Source organism: Octopus sinensis, linkage group LG1 (assembly GCF_006345805.1).
Source record: "Octopus sinensis linkage group LG1, ASM634580v1, whole genome shotgun sequence".
NCBI classification, from domain to species: domain Eukaryota; kingdom Metazoa; phylum Mollusca; class Cephalopoda; order Octopoda; family Octopodidae; genus Octopus; species Octopus sinensis.
In genome coordinates, this window is record NC_042997.1 from 58,172,477 (window position 1) to 58,190,931 (window position 18,455).

Consider the following 18,455-nt stretch of genomic DNA (forward strand, 5'->3'; position numbering starts at 1 on the left):
TGTTGAACTGAAAGGGAAGAGAGCATAACAAAACAGGATTATTTGTGAGAGTAAGGCTGTCCTAGAGGAGATGCAGTTACATGGATAGTTCCTTAAAGACACCAAGAATGTGAAAAATCCTGACTCACAATGAGAGTGGTTCTAGAGTGAAGATTTAAAGAAAGAAGCATAGGATTTTGTAGGTGGCTAGTCAAGATCAAGCTCTAAACATTAGCTCAGTGAACAAGAGTATTCATTCAACTACTTCAATGAACAAGCACCATGTTTGTAATCAGTGAGTGGAAACTATTGATAATTTTTGTAGCAGGTTGCAAAACGTTAGCTCAAAAAAAGGATAAAGGCAATGTTACAACAGGTTTTGTCTCAATTTACACTGATCATTTTGTAAAAGATATGGAAGCAATGTTTCCCATATATAGTAAAATCTGGTACCATAAAAGGCTCTAAATTAGCCTAGTAGACCAAAAATTTCTATGGGATTTTACATTTTTTTAAATATCCATCATCCTTAAACAAACCTAATTCAGAGATCTTTTGAGTGGGATGAGCTACTTGACCCATAGGAAATTCTATCTGGGTCTCACCTGCCAGGTTATGTGCTGTTTATCTTGATATGGGATCATCATGTCATGCACATATGGTTGCGATGCATGTATCTGGTGTACCCTTATCAGACGAGTTATCATGTTGGGTATACTGGGCTTTGTACATTTGTAGCCCAGTGTCACTTTGATAGCATGCACTGCTCTCTCACTCAATAATAATAATGATGATAATAATAATAATAATAATAATAATAATAATAATAATAATAATAATAATAAACTTTTCTACTCTAGGTACAAGGCCTGAAATTTTGGGGGAGGGGGCTAGTTGATTAGATTGACCCCAGCATGCAACTGGTACTTAATTTATCAACCCTGAAAGAATGAAAGGCAAAGTCAACTTGGCGGAATTTGAACTTAGAACGTAAAGACAGACGAAATACCGCTAAAAACTAAAACTGGCTCAACAAATTACAATGATAAAATGATGACAAGAAAAATCTTTACATGGCAAATACTAGGATAAGTTAAGCAGAAAAGAAACAGACAAAGTAAAATCTTAACAGAAAATAACACTATTAGGCATTGCACACATCTTATGTAAAGCACTTTCAACACAGTGAAAATAACAACACCAAAATAAATCAGAGCTTATATCCAAGGCACACAAAGCTTCACTTGATAGTGCAGTGAAAGCATGTGATGAAGATAAGACTACTGAATAGTAATAATAACTCGCTAAAATGCTTGAATAATAAATGATTTACTTGAATGACTTTCCATGAGGAAAAATTATCTTGACTGTCATGACAAAAAAAAAAAAAAAGACAGCATACGTTTAAAAAGTCCAATAAAAATGTAACATGTTTGCCTATAATTTACAAAACCTTAACTGTAATAATAGTGCTCATTCTGGACAACTACCAACAATAACAATGTTGTAAATAATCAAATTTTCTCAACAAATAAAAAAAAATTATAGATGTTGCATGATTCTTACGCTGGTGATATTGATGATGACTCATGCAGAGAAGCTCCACTGATTTCTTCACTTTTAATTGCCAGCAAAATTTCAACTTGTCTTCCTTGTTCTAATACATATAGAAGAGAAGAAAAATAAAGGAATGTTAATTGGAAAGGTAAAAGAGTGTTCATGCAAAATTGATATTTTAACTTATTTTATGATTGATTGCTCAGATCATAATTTCTATAGGAATTAACTTGTCTTACAAAATATATTATAAAGTAGATATTTCATGAAACATAACCTTTCTACCATAAATGATATGAGAGTAGGAAACATTGTTAATTTGTGACTAAAAAACTGATCTGAAAGTCTGAATTTGTGGTGTATATTTTTCATTTAATTATTTCACATTATTTCTACTGTTAGTATAGGTAAAATGGACTGTGCTTAACTTTAAAAATATGTATTTCATTAATGAAAAACCCCACCAAAACTCAGAAACATAGAATGTATTGTTTTTATGACTAGGCTTCTATTCAGAATGAGCCTTGTAGATGATACAAGCTCAAATATTTTCCAAATTTTAGCTGCTGTGTTATTAGTGACAAACAAAGACCACACCTTTACAATATCAAAGAAGTTGCCAGCTTTTGAGTGTAGGTAAGTTTCTCAACTAAAGCCAGATCAAACAGTATAAGTGGGACAATAATAAGACACAACTACTGTAATTTTCAACATTTATACTGTTAAAATTTGCACAAAGTATGAAATATGAGAATAATGGCAAGGTGATCACACATTTTGTAAATTTGTCTGGGGCCATGTGATCTTCAAACATTTCCCTTTTTATGTAGACATACATAATATAGTTAAAAGACAATTGCAGTTCAAGCACTTAAATAGAAATATAATCTAATTTTAAACACAAAATTATTTCAAAAGCATGAATAACATAAACAAAAACAAAACAAAATCTATTTTGGTTATGTTTGATGTGCATCTTTCTTATTTCAGCTGTTATATAAGCAGAAGAAATATTTAATCCAATATTAACCAAAAAAATATTTTCTGTTAGGTTGGCTTTGCTTCTTATAGACCCATAACTCACCCAGCATGCTGAACAGAAATTGGTTGTGTATCTTATATTTACAAAATTGGTTAAAATACCAATATTTCAAGAAGCAAAATATTTTTTACAACTTTGGTCAAATAATTATAATCAAGAAAAATTCACCTTTCTAGCTTTTGTAGTGTCTGAGATGTCTGAGTGGATATTCAACAAAGTGGGCTACACAGAGGTTTGACCTTTTTGACAATGCTGATAGTGATAAGATGATGATAATTATAGAACACACAACAAAAATAATGGTAGAAATTTGCTTTGGATGCAGTGTTGGTCTCTACAGAAACATTGTATATGTTAAAGCTGACGACTTGTACAATGCTGTAAGAAGTATGCTACCCATATATAGAAATTACAGAGTGGTTTCAATCTCCTGATGAAGTTATATCATTTTCATTATGCTGATAGTACTCTTATAAAAAGGTATGGATGCTACAACATTCCATTTTTACTCTCTAAAGTCAAACAGCCTTGAGTTAAGAAGAAACCAATATTTCATCAACTTGGCTTGAGCTTAAGAAATAGAAGTGAGGCAAGCAACTGGCAAGCTCGAGCCTGCAGCCCAATTTTGGTTATCTGTTGTATTTATTTAACATGCTTATTGTCCTTCAAAAATGCATTAATGTCACACCACCACATTTTTCCTTTCATCATACAAAACTTAAGGCAGCGAGCTCGCAGAATCATTATCACACCAGAGAAAGTGCTTAGTGGCATTTTGTATGTCTTTCTGTTCTGAGTTCAAATTCCACCGAGTTTGACTTTGCCTTTCATCCTTTTGGGGTTGATAAAATAGGTGACAGTCAAGTACTGAGGTCAATGTAATCAACTTCACCCTTGCCTTAAAAACTGCTGGCCCTGTACCAAAATTGCGAATCATTATAATTACAAAACTTGATGCAAAAGTAAGTAAAGACTGAACCTGGTATAATTGTATCCTCATCATCTTTGCATTGTACAACTATGTCAAAAGATTCAAATTCATCAACAATTAGAACATCCATGTGTATACCAAATGTTAGCTTTGTAGCCATTTTTTCTGGAAGTCCATTGATCCATAATCCAGTGTAGGTGATACCAGAAATATGTTTGATACAACCGTATCCACTTATTACATCATTTGCCCATTGACCCTGAAATAGTAATGAAAGCAAGAAAAATTTCCAATTATAGATTCTCTCACTAATGTTTAAGGTTAAATATCAACCATAAGAATTTCTCCTTTTCTAACTGCTGAAAACCACTTCAAATTAACTGTTAAGTAAAGAGACAAATTCAATCAATCTAAAATGTTTTTCTGTAATAAATACATTAGCATAACTGCTTGATAATTCAATTTTGCTGCTAACACCATCATGCAGATATTGCAACATTACTGGTGCTCATCATTCTGAGTTCAAATCCTACTAGAATTGATGCCTGACATTTTTAACTGTTGATAAACAATTATACTTTTTGGTTATAAATATTTCTTGTTTACTTTTCCTGATAACTCCTCCGTGGAAAAACCTTCCTTGCTAATGTGCTGGAGCTAAAGCTTTGCCTTTTTATCTATAGAATGACTTCTTCAATGAAGCATCAGTTGGTGATAATCTGAGCCCTTCTCTGTTGAATGAGAGAGAATGCCCACCTTCTGGTCATACCACACATCAAATAATACTTCTCTTGTTATAGGACCTCTTTTCTCATAATACTGATTCCATGGAAATATTTCTGTTTCTCCTGGTAATTTAATATGAATTTGCATATTTTATCCACAGTGTTATTCTAAGTGGGTGGCTCAAGTGAAAGATTATTCTAAGATTGCCAAGTCAGTTGATCCCTTCATATTTTCATGTAACCCTCAACTCATCTAGCCTATAAAAGAAGGTAACTCCATACAAATCTTGCATCCTGTTAACTATTGGGCTCATGACACATGTTACACTAGATCAGTGGTTCCCAAAGTGGGCAGTTTTGCTCCCCCTGGGAGCAATGGAAAGTTTCAAAAGGGCGTTGAAGAAAAGTGGGATGATAATGGGGTAGCGATTCATGTAAAAAATGGGGCTGTAATGGGGTAGCGATTCATGTAAAAACAACAAAATAATGGGTTCATTAGGTTAAGTTTTATTTGTGAAATACAGTTGCTTTGAATTTGCTTCAGAAAGAGGTCTATGTCTTTGATGGTTAGTTGGGGTGGGAATGCTATGAATGTAACCTGGGTGTCAAGGGGGTGGCAGCCTGAAAAGTTTGGGAACCACTGCACTAGATCATTACAAGTTTTGATAGGCAACAGAATGGGATTGGCCCTGCATAAATCATGCCGACTACAATAATAAACCCTATTACTTTGTGGGGTAACTTAAAAGGCTAAGGGAATAAACCCCTCTGGAAAATCTGGAAGAGAAGCCCCTAAGGTAGATGTGTATAGTTATACTTAACAAATATTTAGCATCCCCTGCAGCTCTATGGATGCTATCAACTTATTGACTGCTTTTTTTTTTGTGGAGTGTCCATGAATGGAAAGGAGGTAGTTGTACTTGGGACTAGGCACTTGCTTCTGGAAACAGCCAAGGCACAGCAGAAGCTGTTAAACTATTGACTCTGCAATACCGTCCACCAACAATGAAAAGGCCAACTGCATACATACATACACACACACATACATACATGTATACATACAAACATACATATAAACGTACATTATATATGTATATATACTGTGTATGTATGTATGTATATATATATATATTATATATATATATATATATATATATATATTACATTTATCATCATTATTTAACGTCTATTTTTCATGCTGGCATGGGTTGGACAATTTGACAGGCTCTGGTCAGACAGAGGGCTCTCAGGTTCCATTTGTCTGTTTTGGCATGGTTTCTATGGCTGGATGCCCTTCCTAGCACCAACCACTTTACAGAGTATGTTGGGTGATGTTTACATAGCACTGGCATGGATGTCTTTATGTGGAGTCAGCATGAGTGCTTCTACCGGTGATGCTGGCACAAGTGCTTATTATGTAGTACTGGCACGAGACCCCTTTTATGTGACATTGGCACAAGTGCCTTTTATATAGTACCAGCATGTGTATTCTTTACATGGCACTAGCGTGAGTGCTTTTCATGTGGTGCTTGCACAAGTGCTTTTATATAATATATGCATCAGGAAGGACATCAGGCTGTACAAACTATGTCAAAGCAGACATAAAACCTGGTGGAGTCTTCTGGTTTGCCTGTTCTTTTCAAACCATCTAGCCCATGCGAGCATGGAAAAAAATATTAAATGATAATGATGGTATGTGTCTGTATGCATATATATATATATATATATATACATACATGAGAGGGTAATGAAAAGTTCCTGGCTTTAAGGGTATCTCAAAAGGCTTGATTGGAAGTCCAACCTTCCAAGTTCTTTTAAAGAGCTTAGAAAGACTGAAGGACTGCTGCAACAAGTGTGTGAATCTCAGAAAGGGATACATTGAATAAAATCATAATTAACTGATCCTCCTGTATTTTCTTTTACCCAAAGCCAGGAACATTTTGGCACCCCCTCGTATATATGGATGTCAAATGATGACGATTATTTATATATACATCTATCTATCTCTCTCTCTCTCTCTCTATATATATATATATATATATATATATATATATATATATATATATATATATATATATATATGTATATATATATATATTTATATAAAAAAATAATAAAATAAATGTGCCCTTTTAAAGCCTAGCCAGGCTCATGGGCCCGGTTTGCCAGTTTCAATGGTGTATGTGTATCCCAGCTGGACGGGACACCAGTCCATCACATCATTACTCAATTTTGCCAGCTGAATCGACTGGAACAACATGAAATGAAGTGTTTTGCTCAAGAACACAATGCATCGCCTGGTCCAGGAATCGAAACCACAACCGTACAATCATGATGCCGACACCCTAACCACTAAGCCACACGCCTCCACACACACACACATATATGTGTGTGTGTGTGTGTGCGTATATATATATATATATATATATATATATATATATATACATACATATATACATATGTGTATATATATATATTCATATATAAAGATTAAATATATATATATATATTTATATATATACTTTGATAATGTCTCAAACTATGCCAGTGTCGCATAACAAGCACCTTTCAAGTGCTGGGCCTCATGGAAGCAATGACAAATGACTGAAGCTGTTAATGATATGCTGTGCTTGAAAAGAAAGATCCATCAAGCCAAGTGAAATCATAGTCATAGCACATACTGGTGTCATGCCACTGGCACCCATGCCAGTGGCACATAAAAGCACCGTAGGAGTGGTTGGCATCAGGAAGGGCATCCAGCAGTAGAAACCATGCCAAACCAGACTGGAGTTTGGTGCAGCCCCTCAGCTTACCAGTCCTGGTCAAATCGTCCAACCCATGCCAGTATGGACAAATGGATGTTAAAAGATGATGATGTCTCAAGTCTGAGAGAGAGAGACAGTTCTGCAATTTCTTACTGAACAACTTTCACAAACCTGATTTATTTATTGTGATTTTTGTACTGTACGTTCATCAAATCAACATTATCTGTACAAGTGCTTGATGTACCACACATCAGATGTTGAAGAGATTGCAGTGCAACACAACATGAAGTGTTTTGATCTGCCTGGTCTGGGAATCAAATTCATGATGTTGCGATTGTGTGTGCAATTACCCAAGCCACTAGGTCAAACACCCTCACTGTATGTATGTATGTATATAGTGACAAAAATAAGGGAAAGAACTATATTACTCTGTTATAAAAAAAAAAAAGAAAAGAAAAAATGATGTGGTAGAATGCTAAAATAACATTATATAGTTTAGAAATAAACCTAGTTCTGAATCAGGAACTAAAAGTATGAAGTTGTTAGCTGCAATTGTTGACTATGATCAGCCTCTGGCTGTTAGTCAGAGATGGTATCTGCACTTTGTGGAAGAATAATTCTATTGCACGTGAGATATTGGTTTCATTCTAACCAAGTAAAAATATCAGCAGTGTGAAAGACAATTTTTCTGTGGAAGAAACCCATTTAAACAGATAGATGTGCACACAACAGTTTTAGATACAATGTAAAAAATTACGAAACTGATAGAAGCCTGTTGTGTGTACATACATGCATACACAGGTACATATGTGTATGTGTGTCTGTGTGTATGTATGTGCGTGTATATGTGTATGTATGTGTGTATGTATCAATGTATATATATGTGCATATTTCTTTGCGTTTGTGTTTGTCTCCAACACTGCTTGACAAACGGTGTTGGTTAACTTAGTGGTTTGGCAAAACATACTGTTAAAATAAGTAAAAATAAGTACTGGGGTTGATTCATTCAACTAAAATCCTTCAAGGTGGTACTCCAGCATACCTGCAGTCCAATGACTGAAGTAAAAGACAAAAGGATTTGGTTCTGAAATGGTAGCAACAAAGAAAAAAAAACATGGAAATGATTGATTAGGTCAGTTCCTAATCTTCTTAGATTTTTCCCAATGAAATCACACCCATCTTCTGTCCATTGAAAGAATAATAGCTTAGTTTATAGCTATTAATAATGTATACAGATATATTTTTAACGCAAGCACTATTGTTGAAAATTAAGCTAGCCAATTTAGCTGAATCCTGTTTTGTATATACTATAATGCATGGAAAATGGATGTTGAATAATAATAATAATAATGACGATACTGACGACGATGGCAGCGGTGGCGACGACGACGATGATGTATTGTTATTAGCTAGTCATCTATCTGAATAGAAGGTTTATATTCTGAGGAAGGTCCAACAAAACTAGGGACTGAACACATTAATCCCATTTTCTTTTCTGCCTATGAAGAGATAAAAACTTGTGAGATTGAAATTGAATTTCTTTGTTTCTTTCACATGTTTCAGTCATTTGACTGTCGCTATGCTAGTGCACTACCTTAAAGGGTTTTAGTTGAAGAAATCGACCCCAGGCCTTATTCTTTGAAAGCCTAGTACTTATTCTATCGGTCTCTTTTGCTGAACTGCTAAGTTACAGGGACATAAACACACCAACATTGGCTGTCAAGCAATGGTAGGGGACAAACACAGACACAAAGACACATACACACACACACACACACACACACACACACATATATTATATTATGTTTTTGGATTTGGTTTGCAAGATTCTTTATAAGAGTTCGTGTGTTGAAGCATATTCTGTTGTGTCTGGGGAAAGTCATTTTCTTTTTGTGCATCTAAAACTGTTGTGTGCATATGTGTCTATTTAAATGGGTTTCTTCCCCAGAGAAATTGTATTTCACACTGCTGATATTTTTACTTGATTAGAATGAAACTAATATCTCATGTGCAATAGAATGCACAAAAAGAAAATGACTCTCCCCAGACACAACATATAGGTACATAGGTTACAAGAACAGACACATATGGAAACACGGATCCACACATATAAAGATGTACATCCATACATACAAACATGGTACATAGTTGCATAACACACACACACATACAGACATGCACATACAAGGAGACAGAGGTGCATGCATATACAAACACATGCTCACACATACATACACAGAAAATACACAAACACGGACATGCAAGCACATAAATATGCAGGATACGTACATACAGAAGCACACACATACATACATATATACATATGCATGCACACGCATATATACATTCATACACATGCAAACACACACATACATACATACATGCATGCATGTATAGACACACACACATTGACCCACACACATGCGCACAAGCAAACAAAAGTGAACGCAGTGTAAATAACGGACAGAGTCAAGACTATTGAAAAGGTTGCAAGACGCAACGAAAATTTTAGGAAAATAAAAATAAGAAATAAGTGGAAATTTTAGCGGTGAGTGTGTTACATTATAAGGCACAAAAAGGAAATGACTCTCCCCAGACACAACAGTATATTATATTATATATATATATATATATATATACGATGGGCTTCTTTCAGTTCTGTCTACCAAATCCACTCACAAGGCTTTAGTTGGCCCGAGATTATAGTAGAAGACACTTGCCCAAGGTGCTACACAGTGGGATTGAACTTAAGAACTTAGGTTGGGAAGTAAATTTCTTACCACACAGCCCATGCCTTATTAAAAATAAAGTATACCTTAACCCTTTAGCATTTAGATTATTCTGTCAAATGCAACGCTTAGCTTTGAAATTTTGATGATGTGATTGTATGTTTTTATTACGACATTGTAGAGCAGGTGCAAGAGGCCAAATCTGGCCAGTTTGAGCATAAAATGGGTAGAGTATTTTGGCTGGATATCATTAGTTTAAATGTCAAAGGATTGGATTATATCCTTTATCTTTTATTTGATTCAATCATTGAATGGTGGTCATGCTGGGACACCACCTTGAAGGGTTTTAGTCAAATGAATTAACCCCAGTACTTATTTTTTTAAGTGTGGTACTTCTATTGGTTTCTTTAAGTGAACTGCTAAGTTACAGGGACACAAACAAACCAACACTGGGGGCATAGACACACACACACATGCAGACGTACACATATGAAACTTATATGAATGGCAATATGCCGTGCAGTATACATGTTCAAATAATGCCATCACAAAAAACATTAAGATGTTGATGATGATAATGACAACAGCGATAACGACAATGATGATGATGATGAATTTAATACTGGCCTCATGTTCTGTCCCATCCAAATATTTTGTGTGTCCTTGGCCCTGACGGCGATCACATATCCAGTCACCAGTATATGTAGTACCATTTCTGAAAGGAGAGATAATTTATCAATTATAACAGTGTGGTATCTAATCAAGATATTTTGAGGTGTTTTTTTTTTGTAGTTTACTTTTTTGTAAAACTCCAGGCCAGCCTTGATCAAGCAGAACCATAATCAAAGATGCTCTGTCAGTGATTCTCATCTTTTTATTCAGATATACTATACCTAGAACAACATTCTCAAATGTACCCTTGCTTATTCTATCCATTTTCATTATTCTGACACAAATCAATCCTGACTGAGATCTACAGGTAAACGAAGATGTTCCAAACATAACTATGTCATCTTTTTGTCCTGGCTACATTATCCAATACTCTACTTTTTAAAAAAAAAACAGTATGGTTTGATGAGGCATTTAGCTGCTATTTATTTCAGGCTAAGCAACCACATGTAATTTATTGCAATTTGTTGGAGAGAAATTAGGAGCACAGGGAGGACTTGTATAATCTATGGAGTTATATATTGCGTGTACACCACTATTACTGTTTTCTTCTGTTGACCAAATGTGTTACCTGTCATTGTTCTAAGTATCTTTGTGCTTCATTTGACTTTCTTTTATATTCCACATGTATTTTGTATGTTTTGGATGTGTTCTACATAACCCCTAGTATTTTTTCGTTCTGTGTATGGTATGTTTATGTTGTTGATTGTGATGCTTGGTAGTTATTGATTTTCTCTGGCATTGCTAATAAAAAGAGAGACAAGGGAAATTGGTTGGTGCTGCTTTAACCTTTTAGCATTTAATCCAGCCATATTTGGCCAAAATATTTTACCTGTTTTATGTTAAAACTGACCAGATCTAACCTCTCACACCTACTCTACAATGTTATTCTAAAAATATACAAACATATCATTGAAAATTTGAAGCTACAAAATAATGCATGATTAATTCAAAACAATGTGAATAAACAAGCAATACATTTGATAAAGAAATCTGAATGTTAAAGGCTCTGTCAGTTTAGGATTGTTTCTTGGGGATTAGCATGGGGATGGAGTAGTTGTGCAGCTGAAGATTGGTGGAATAATGAGAGTAGGATGGGATCTGTGAATGACTCTGTGGGTGTATTTTGAGGAGTTGATTGTAAGTCGTTTAGGCATAATTTAAACATAGCAGAGGAGACGATGGTTTCTTGAAATGTAGGAACTTGTGAATTATGGATGTGTTGGTTTTGTACACTTTATATGTTTAGTGAGTTGAAAGATAGTTCACTTGTCTACTTCAGTAGACTGAGATCTAAAGAGGGATGCAGTTCAAGGTAGAAATTATTGAGAAAGCATTTAGTGTAAGGCATAGAAGTTAAGGTAGGCAGGGTGAGGAGTTGGGTGGAGGTGCATATAACTTGCTAGCCAAAGTCATTGTAGTAGTGATATGAGGTAGAGAGAAGAATCAGTGACGAACCCCCTAAGAAATATGAAAAAATTCTGGGGTTTCACAGAAGATGCTTTTACTAACATTTTATATAAATCTATTTAATAACAAAAGTGGTATTCATTATTTAGCTTTTTCTGGTTATCTTTCAGTGGTAGTATTCTTTCCCTGTACTGCTGCAGTATCATTTGGAAGATTTGAGATTATAGACTTTGATTGTGAGAGGAAGGTGGAAGGATTTACCTAGAAGGATGATGGTCCTCTGCTTAGTGGTGTCAGATAAATCAGAAGTGAAGAGTAGTAGGTGCTATGAGTAGTCAGCTTAAAACCTAGACCCCTAGACCCCACAAAAACACATATTGCCTACAGCAATAACCTACAACAGAATGAAAAGTGCCGCCCCTTTAAAAGTGCTGCCCTAATGCTCCCTGCTAGCTATGCTAGTAGACCAAAGCCATTCCATCCGCAACCATCCTGTTCATTATGGAGACATAACACATCATTATCCAATGTGTCTTTTCTCAAGACAATAGAGTCTGATTAAAAGGGGATTTGGTTGTATTAGACAGATAAAAATTAGCAATATGAATGCTTTGTGCATTGATGTTAGACTTCTTTTTTTATCTTGAATGCTATATTTTTAGCTTGGAAACCATAATAATATATGATGGCTTTAGATATCAATATACAATTCCCTTTAATGGAAAAGAATATTAAGTATCATTCTAAAATAGCACACAACTGTTCTTGGTAACTCACATCATAATGCATGGAGGTGTTAGATAACAAGCTTGCTTAATTGTCTTAGAATGTCATGACTATTTTCTTAATTGTATGTGGTTCTTAATTTCCTCTGAGTGAAGTCAGTTTTCTCACTTTGGATATTATTAAATAATTTATTACAAATTTCTTCTCTCTCTCTCTCTCACACACACAAACACACACGCAGCCGCTGCCGCTGCCACCACCGGACGCCACCACCACCACCACCACCACCACCTCTGTATGTTCACCAGCCTGCCTGGACTCTTTGTAAACTATATTCTTTGTAGGTCTACTTAAAATGTAATTCTGATCTTACTTTCTTCATTCATGCATAATTGACTGTATTGATTGGTCTTTGAACAGAAGGAAAGAAAGAAGGAAGGGACCAACTGACCAACCAATGGACAGACCAACCAGCTGACTGACTAACTAACCTAACTACCTACCACCTACCTACCTACCAACCTAAATACCTACCTCAATTCACTCACCTACTTACCTATCTAACCACCTACCCTCCTACATACCTACCTATGTATATATCAACATATCTACTTAGTTACCAGCTTACATACCCATCCACACATGTTTATGAATCATGATACCGGTTTTACCTCATAGGGACATGGTGATCTAAGGTGGGAAGTACCTGGCTGCAATTGGTATCATTCACTTATCCAACTGGCACATAATTTTATATGAGCTTTGAACCATTTTATGAGGTGTGTGTGTGTGTATCAAGTCAACCCATTAGTTCTGTCTGAATTTGGAATAAAGAAAACAAGCGATCAAATGTCATATTTAATTGAAATTTAATCATCAATGTACTTTCCCTGATTATCTATGACTTCCATCCATCTATTTACAAGCTTTTTAATCCCATCAATGTAAAACTCTTTTGGTTTCAAAGCGATGAACTCTGAAATGTCAGTTTCAACCTCCTTCTCGCTTGTGAAAGTTATGTCCCCCAAATGATTCTGTAAATTATGAAACAAATGGTAGTCTGAAGGAGCAAGGTCGGGAGAATAAAGTGGATGAGGAATTTTTTCCCAACCTAGCTCTTTGATCTTCAGTGATGTGATCTTTGCAGTGTGGGGTTGTGCATTGTCCTGATCAAACATCACCTTTTTGATTCACTAAAGTGGGTCTTCTTTTCTTTAAAGCTTGGTTCAAACGCTCTAATTGTTGACAGTAGACTTGAGCATTGATTGTTGTATTAGGTGGTAACAATTCAAAGTGAATTACTCCCTTTGCAATCCCACCAGATAGAGAGAAGAACCTTTTTCCCATGAAGTTCCCTTCTCGGTTGTGGTTTTTTTCCTTTTACCTAGCCACTGTTTATGACATTTAACATTTCGATAGAAGATCCATTTTTCGTCACCTGTCACAAGTCTATCCAAAAAGGGTGAAATGAGTTCATGAGAATGGAGAGAAGAACAGATGTCAACTCAGGATTTGTGGTTGCATTTGGACAATTCATGAGGCACCCATTTTCCAAGTTTAGGAACCATACCAAGTTGTTGAAGCTGATGATGAACAGTTGTATGGTTTGAACTAAGCTTTTTTGCCAATTCTTCTTTGTGTCTGTGTTTGTCACCCCACCATCGCTTGACAACAGATGTTGGTGTGTTTATGTCTCCAAAACTTAGCAGTTTGGCAAAAGAGACCGACAGAATAAGTACTAGGCTTACAAAGAATAAGTCCTGAGGTCGATTTACTTGACTAAAGATGGTGCTCTAGCATGGCTGCAGTCAAATGACTGAAACTTGTAAAGGAGTAAATATATATACATATATATATGTGAATAATAATAATTATAATTATAAGCTTAAAGCTTGTAAGTGTCCACTGTGTATTGGCTAAAGAAAATAGTCTAATATTGGGCATATATTAGACTACTTTTAACCAATACATGGTGAACACTTATAAGCTTGAAGCATATAATTATTATTATTATTATTTACAAAATTTTCACTCATCACCGTTTCTTCATTTAATGCAAAATACACACACACACACACACATTATATATATATCATCATCATCATCATCGTCATTTAACGTCCGCTTTCCATGCTAGCATGGGTTGGACGGTTTGACTGTGGGCTGGCAAACCAGATGGCTGCACCAGGTTCCAGTCTTGATCTGGCAGAGTTTCTACAGCTGGATGCCCTTCCTAACGCCAACCACTCTGAGAGTGTAGTGGGTGCTTTTACGTGCCACCGGCACGAAGGCTAGTCAGGTGGTACTGGCAATGACCTCGCTCGAATCTTTTTACACGTGCCACTGGCACAGGTGCCAGTGAAGCAGTGTTGGTAATGATCATGCTTGAATGGCACCCTTTTACGTGCCACTGGCAGGGAAGCCAGTTGGCTGTTCTGGCAAACAACCTTGCTCAAATTTTTTTACACATGCCAACGGCACAGGTGCCAGTAAGGCGATGCTGGTAATGATCCCGCTCGAATGGTGCTCTGAGCACTCTACTAGCATGGGGCACAAGTGCCAGTAAGGCGAAGCTGGCAACGATCAAACTCGAATGGTGCCTTTTATGTGCCACTGGCACGGAAGCCGGTTAGCCGCTCTGTCAACAATCACGCTCGTATGGTGCTCATGCCTGTCATCGAATTTCACTTTGATTTTGAATATCTCATGATTAAATATCTCTGTCAGAAACAGTGGAATACAGCAATCCCCAGTCCCTTACTTGTTCATTCCTTTACCATCCGTTTGTCCATGCTTGCAAGGATTAGATGGAGACATACTCAAGACAGATTAACCCTTATATATATATATATATATATATATATATATATATATATATATATATATATATATAAAGTGAAGAGTTACCCTTTGGGCTGTAGTCCTAGCTATGCAGCTTCACTGGTAAATGATGCATGACTGAAGGAGGTTAGGTAAGAATGAAGGCTTGTATAATCAGGATATGAGTGGGAATTATTGAATGTGGTAAGTAGATTGTAGATGCATAGAAGGAAGAGAGTGAAAAACAAAACCAAACCCTGGGCTCATCAGAGTTTATTAAGAGTGGAGCAAGAAAGAGCTCTATGAACATATGACTCAATAGGACATTCACAAGCCAAATACAGTCAAAGACTTCGCTGTCTAGGGCAACAACATTGGCTTTATTGACTTTCTCTCAGGGGAAAGCGCATTGGTGAGTGACATAAAAAAGGTCTCCAGTGGAACTAGCTCTGTGGAAAGCATATTGGCAGTTACTAAGGAGAAAGAGTGATTCAAAGCATTGAGGGATGCCTTTGTTAATGGCTGTTTCCATTAACTTTGATGATTTAATTTACAGTTTTCTCATGTTAAAAGGTTGAATTTTGTTACATACATAAGGAAAACAAACAATAAAAACCCCTGTTCATGACAAATCTGCAAAACAGAAAGACAGAAAATTAATGTAAAAACTCGAATCTACTTTCAAAGATATTTATTAAGGTTAGTATCCAAAATACAGAGGAGAGAAAAAAAATTTGAAAATAAATAAAATAAACATGGTAGTATTTGATTGGTGGATGCCGAATTAATGAAATAGCAAGTTGCTGTACAGAAAGTGTATTAAGTGATATCAAACACTTAACATAAGTTTAGACAAAAATGTTATTGCTCTGATTTAGCCTGAAGAGTTAGCTGATGACTTAAAAAACAACATCTGAATACTCATTATAAATCAAAGCATCATTAATCAAAGCACTCATTAATCAACAAATTTAATCAACTGATATAAGCCTCATAAAACAAACATGTTTATATATATTTTCCCAGAAGCATCAAAGGAGTGCAGTTATCCTTTTTAAGTATAATTTGTGTTATATTAACTAGTGAAAGGTTTTATCATGTAATTGAAATTTTCTCACCAAACAACATTCATATAAATAATTGCATTGGACTTAGGGTAGATGGGGCAAATAATGTTAGCTGGCCAACATAACTTAATATTTTCAAAATTCATTAATATGAAACCAAATGTTATGTTTGTAAAATGTACATGTCACAATTTGGTTTTATCCTATTTTCCTTATAAGCATCATAGAGAGCAAATGTATAAGCAAGAAGGCCTTTGACACATCTAGGAGTACACTAAATTTAAATGAGGCATGACTAACTGATTCAGGCAGTGATGACCTGACCAGCCAATGCCAACATGGAAAATAGATCTATGATGATGATGATGGTTATGATGATATTGATGATAATGATGATCTGTATATAAAAAAAAAAATTTTGAGTTACATTCAAATTAATATTATCCACAGTACTGTTTTGGTATATTTCTTCAGGTTTACTTTGGATGGTGGTGGTGGTGGTGGTGGTGGTAGGGATGAGAAATAGTAAATTGTCATGATCAAGTATATTCACATTGGCACTAATAACATAAGGAAAATGAAATAAATAAAACTGAGATATAAAACTAATATTTGGTTTGCTGAAAGCTTATTTTCCCTCCAGTGGTTGAAAGGGCAGCCAAACATAATAAAGCTGTGCTAACAAAAATGCCATCCCTGGTTCTTTGGATTTGCACATGTTGTATTAAGTTATGTTCCTGTTTCCTTTGGTCTCCCTCCACATGAAATGGCAGTTCGAACTGCTTGAATCTATCCCAACCACTGTTCATCTCAGGTCAGTCATCAGCTCAACCCTGAATAATAGTCAACCATGTAACTTAAAAAAGGCTGCCAAATTTAGCAATTTTGACATTAAAGGGGTTGTTTGCCTTCTTTCCTCTCTGTCCCCTCTTATCTCATGTACCACAGACTCCTTCAACCAATTGAAGGAGTAACATCCTCTGGCCCCTCCAGATGATCACTTACACTGGCCTGACCCACCAAGTTTTCTGCAACCCATCTTCAACCCTGACAATGTCAGGAGGGCAATTGACTCTTTTCCAGCAGGTTCTGGCACTGAGATCAATGGCTTTTGACCTCAGCATCTCAAGGATGGTATCTCAGACAGCTGGTGATGCTAACTCTTGGAGAACCTAACACAGTTCATAAACTTGTTCTTGTCTGAGAGTGTTCTTGCCTACATTCGTCCCCAGTTCTTTGGGGCTCAAAGGTGACCTCTGTCCCATAGTATTTGGTTGTACTCTGCGATGGCTCACAGCAAAAGTGTACCTATCTTTAGTTTCTAACTGCCTGACCAAGGAATTTTCCGCTATTCAGCTAGGATTGGGTACAAAGCTAGGTTGTGAGGCTGCTGCTCATGCCATCAGGACTTTCACCAACTTGCCCTCTGAGTCCCCAAAGGTCATCCTCAAAATTGACCTTAAGAATGCTTTTAACTCCATCAGTAAAGATGTCATCCTCTGCGCAGTAAGGGAGAATTCCCCACCATTCTATCACTTTGCTTGGCAAGCCTATTGGGAGCCTTTCTACCTCTTGTTTGGTGACTACCTCATCCCATCTATCTCTGGAGACCAACAGGGAGATCCACTTGGTCCTGCTCTATTTGCATTGGGTATTGATGATGTTAATCAAGATAGGGTCCGACCAAGACCTAAATGCCTGGTACCTTGATGATGCTTGTTTGGGAGGCCCTCCCAACAAGGTGCTTGCAACTGTGAGGATGATGATCGAAAAACTTGGTCATAGAGGTCTTAGTATCAACAGCTCTAAATGCCAGCTCTGGCTCCTCAACCACCTAACTTTGCATGAACAAACTACTAAAATATTTGTTGACTCCCTCCCCTCAATTGCGATCCCTCCTTCATCAGTGTGGTGCTCCCTTGGAGCCCCAATTACTGAACTAGCTTTTGAGTTCATCTTTAGATCCAAAATGGCTAATCTTGAGCAACTTTTAAAAGATATTGAAGTAATTGTGCGCTACCAAGGTTTTTTTATA

General features: G+C 36.1%; 1 protein-coding gene across 2 annotated transcripts in view; it reads right to left on the minus strand.

Annotated features, from left to right (window-relative positions):
• LOC115219747 (MORN repeat-containing protein 1-like) overlaps positions 1–18,455 on the minus strand; it is a 96,338-nt gene that overhangs the window by 30,302 nt on the left and 47,581 nt on the right. For both annotated transcript variants that reach the window (XM_036501250.1, XM_029789988.2), the window contains exons 5-7: positions 10,356–10,443; positions 3,558–3,768; positions 1,546–1,636 (exon numbers count right to left, since the gene is read on the minus strand). In XM_036501250.1, coding sequence (XP_036357143.1) covers positions 1,546–1,636; positions 3,558–3,768; positions 10,356–10,443 — 390 coding nt within the window. The remainder of the gene's footprint in view (positions 1–1,545; positions 1,637–3,557; positions 3,769–10,355; positions 10,444–18,455) is intronic.